The following is a 4,236-nucleotide window of genomic DNA, read 5'->3' as shown; positions in this document are numbered from 1 at the left end:
ATCGTTGCTAAATGCAGTCACTAAACCGTCTTCTCTTATACTCACATATGGTGCCTGATCAATTGATTTCGCGGGACTGTCTAGTACTGTGGTATTTTGTATCTGCATAATACAATGACAAGACAACTTTCAAGTTTCCCAGATAAAAAAAAAAATCATCCATGAGCAATTTAAAGGTGAGTGAGTGTGCAAACTTGCATACCTTTTCTCTATAGATCAATGAGCTGGAGTTCAAAACACAAAGGAATTCATCGGCGGCCCTGACCCACCTGCCAAAAAAGGAGGACCACAGATATCATACTGCTATTAAATTAGTCACTAGACATTTCAACACAAGGCTTGAAGGGATGCAAGCGATACATCTGAATAGTAATGACCAAGAATCATATCTGTGATGAGAGGAACGTATATTACCAGAGGCTTTTTGCCATCATCCCTTCAATATGTCCCAAGTGTCCCCCATGCTGTGTAGTAGCTAGTACAACATTTTTGTTTGCCCTGAAAGATAATCATGCTATCAAGCTATATTTGCAGTAGCAGTACAGACAGATATGTATATAAGGCAAATGATTATGATGCTCAGCCCTCAGGGGCATACAGAGATGATATGAGGATGGCTTTGAACTAATAAAAGAGACTTCAATATAAGCAAGCCTCAACTTCCGTTAGGTGATTATGTGTGTTCATAATAATTACTACTTCACTGAACACCCAGCGTGCATTGGAAATAGTTACACTCCTTAGAGGAGGGAAGGGACAGAAGTAAGTTTATCTGCACAAGTGCCTTCAGTTTCCATTATGTTTGGCTCAAGGACTCCAGCAAATGCTCGAGACATTAAACTATTCTTTCATGTTTATTTGATGGTTAATAGGGCTACTAATACACAGTTTATACACCTTGCATTCTAGAAAAATCTTTTTACTTGCCCGTTTCACAGCAAAACTTTTATCCGAGTGTGTCTTAAACACACCACTTTTACTATGTGGCCCTCACGTGTTTTACACACAAAAGAGGCGAGTGAATTCTATTCCTCTCATCCACTTTGCCCCCAAAAGTCGAAAATTGCACTCCGTCAGCTATAAACATCTTCTGCCCATCACTTCCCACCTCCTTTCTCCAACTAGGTCAAAAACTCTACTCCCTTCATCATCTTGGAGCTTGTTCTGAAGCTGTCATGGTGATTGAAGAGGAACTTTTCTCTGTAATTAATTTTCAATTTCTTCTGCTTATTCCTGTTATAACCAGCTATAAACAGTGATTGGAGTGAAAAAAGAGGGGAAAAAAAGCTTTAAAATGAAAGTGGTATGTATTAACCACAGCCAGATAGACGTTTGGCATGTAAAAGGATCCTGTAAAACTGGTCTGTATAAGAGATTTGGCTACAATCTCAGGGGGTGAACTATGTAGTAAAAGCCTAGTTAGAAACCTTACAGCAACATCTTTTTCCATGCAACCACATAATCTTTCAGTACAGCTTCACATCAGTACCGACCTTTTATCCTATCTAGAAATTTGAAATGAAGCTAAAGCGAGGACTTTGGAACACAAAGGATGACATACCGACATTCATCCCATGGAATTGTTTCCCTTGAACATACTGGATCATCCAAGGCACTAATGCAGAGGAGGGGGACCCTCACATTTAATACATAGCTGCTACAGCTAACTTTCCTGTAATACGTATCAACAGTCTTGGGGGAGAGGGGATGGAAATAAATGCTGATTATTTAATTACCAGACAGACATATTGAGAAAGGAGGACAAGTTGTGTTACCTCATAATTAGCAAGAACACAAGAAACATGTTTGTCAAAATCTCTGATACAATTTATCTGCAAGAGAAACAAAATAAACAAGCCATCAGAATAAGCAATACAGAAAAGATAGATCATCTATTTGTTAGTTGCATAAATTATCAACTAATTGGTAACTCTTTTACAAGGAACTTACAGAAATGTGTCGTTGGTAATATACGCATTCAAAAAAAAGGACTTCACTGCATCCTTGAAGTTACTATTAGGATATTCTATCTAATCGTTTATCACAGAGAGCATGTTAGCTTCTTGATACTGCAATGGTTCTGAAAGTTCAAAGAGCATCAAAGGTTTCTTTTCCCCTACTAATATTCTTCTTTCATGTGTTCTATGTAATAGATGTCTCATCTCAAGAGGAACACCCGAAACTAAAATAAAATGGATAGGTGTCCACATACAAAAAGGTACGGCCATTCCGGACTTCACATTTATCTTTATCATACTTCCTTGGCACTAAAATAATCATTTTCTCCACTAGAAGTTAGATTTTATATTTACTTATTTTTGTCATAAGCATTTCTATAGCATATTATATCACTTCTTCCCACATGTTAGTATTTGCTCAACTGACCCACCATTCTATGTTAAGTCTCCATAACTAGTTTTACAGTGACACCTGGGTGCATGCTAGAAACCTCAAAAATTAGAAGACAGTATATTTTATTAGGGAACTCTACATATGTGAGTTCTACATAGCTGGTTGCAGCATATAATAGTCCTAATATCATTTTTTTATTAGTTAAATAGCCACAAAATTATAAATCCTCCTAACATTGGATTTGCTAAGACGTGCTCCCATATGCACGTGCTATATCTGCACCGGAGTTTAGTTTTAAATGGAAAGGAGTTCCATGAACCAGCCTGAGCACCAAATGGATATAGAAGATTCATATAACCAAAACTATCTTGGAATTGAGGCTTAGGTGGTTTGACGGATTTAAGTGATTGACGGAGAATTTAAAGTACTGACAAGAGATCAATAAGACAAATAGATAACCTTAGAAATGCTTTTCCAATCTGTCAGACGAGGCAAAATACTCTGATGCCTGCAAAACTCAGACTTCACCAATAAGGACACCTGAATTAAGGCCAACTCAAATACTACACTAGTTTTGACAAAGAATTAGTTTAGGAATTATGCCATCACAGCCAATATCAAAGCCAATACTTACAGCTCGACATAATTTTTTAATCCAATTCCTAAAGCTCTGTCATAGGGTCTCTGCACAAGCTTGCGCTTAATAAACCTGTCACCAATCTGGAAAAAAGAAAGAGTGGACAGATAAACCTTGTCATGAAAAAGAAGCATAGGTCCTTGTGGTACAGAATCAACTTAAGAAACGACTAATTTGACTTTTAATTAAACTATGTTTACCCCATCACTATCTTCATTTAGCACCTTCACTAAATTGTTTCAGACAAGACAAACTCTTTCCCAATCGTGATAATCCACAAAATGTAACAGAATCTAACTTAGTGGGAAGATATACCAGATGAAAAAAAGTCAAAGCATTCAAATTAGTTGGTCTGGTTACTAACCAAGAAGTCCCAAGGAGAACAGATGGCAACAGCCCCAACAATCGCAGTATTGACTCCTTCCTAACCGAGATATTTTACCTGGAAATTATTAAAATAGTGAATAAAATAGTTGTTGGCTTTGTCCAGAACATTTGCCATATTGCATATACCTGAACTTATTGGATTCTCAAAATTTAGAAGAGGAATCGTACATTTACTTATACCCTTTTGATATCAAATCATCAGCACATCCATCCACACTTAAGGTTTGTAACATATCAACCTAATGTATCTTTGATACTAAATTAGGAAATTATTGGGTAATGGTCAAACTGTAGCTATACACTAGGGAATTACTATATAACTTTGAAGAACTGACAATTATAGCATTATGATAGACATATAAGCAGTTATCATATGCTTGTGTACATGAACCATCCCGACAACAATAACTTCTATGAAGATATTTACTGTAAGAACCTATAGTAATTCTCTTCCCTTATCTTTCAAATTTAGTTTCAGTTTTCTGGTAACCATAAAGAAGATTATTTAGCACAGCAGTGATGCACCATTTTGTGCTCATATTAGGGAAGCTAACAAAATATTCAATAACAAAGTAAGAAATTGTGTACCAGAATATTAGCACCAATGCTAGTGCCAACAGCAAATAAAGGAGCTTGAGCGTATTGGGTGTGGAGATGGTCAATGATTTCACGGACATCCTCCGTCCATCCAGGATTGTATAGGCAATCAGACTGCAATCAAGATATCATGAATCTTTAACTTTCATGGGTCACTATTGTACACACTGTATATTTATAAGACAATAAAAATTTTACTAGCAAACTTATGCGCCATAGTAACAGAATCATGAGAATGGGAAAAGCTAAAGACCGAATCTTTC

The 4,236-nt window shown here is 36.6% G+C and overlaps 1 protein-coding gene across 1 annotated transcript; it reads right to left on the bottom strand.

Moving 5' to 3' along the window:
• Positions 1-6: 6 nt before the first annotated feature.
• On the bottom strand, positions 7-4,087 carry LOC124885407 (embryogenesis-associated protein EMB8-like; the record flags this gene model as incomplete). The annotated part of the gene is given in 9 exon segments (XM_047404387.1): positions 7-102; positions 203-269; positions 415-498; positions 1,562-1,692; positions 1,776-1,832; positions 2,812-2,860; positions 2,987-3,072; positions 3,354-3,431; positions 3,965-4,087. Coding segments are annotated over 9 exon segments (771 nt in total), but the record flags the coding sequence as incomplete, so codon positions are not given.
• Positions 4,088-4,236: the final 149 nt, after the last annotated feature.

Source organism: Capsicum annuum, unplaced genomic scaffold (genome assembly GCF_002878395.1).
Source record: "Capsicum annuum cultivar UCD-10X-F1 unplaced genomic scaffold, UCD10Xv1.1 ctg58115, whole genome shotgun sequence".
In the NCBI taxonomy this organism is placed as follows: Eukaryota; Viridiplantae; Streptophyta; class Magnoliopsida; order Solanales; family Solanaceae; genus Capsicum; species Capsicum annuum.
This window is presented reverse-complemented; position numbering and strand designations above follow the sequence as displayed.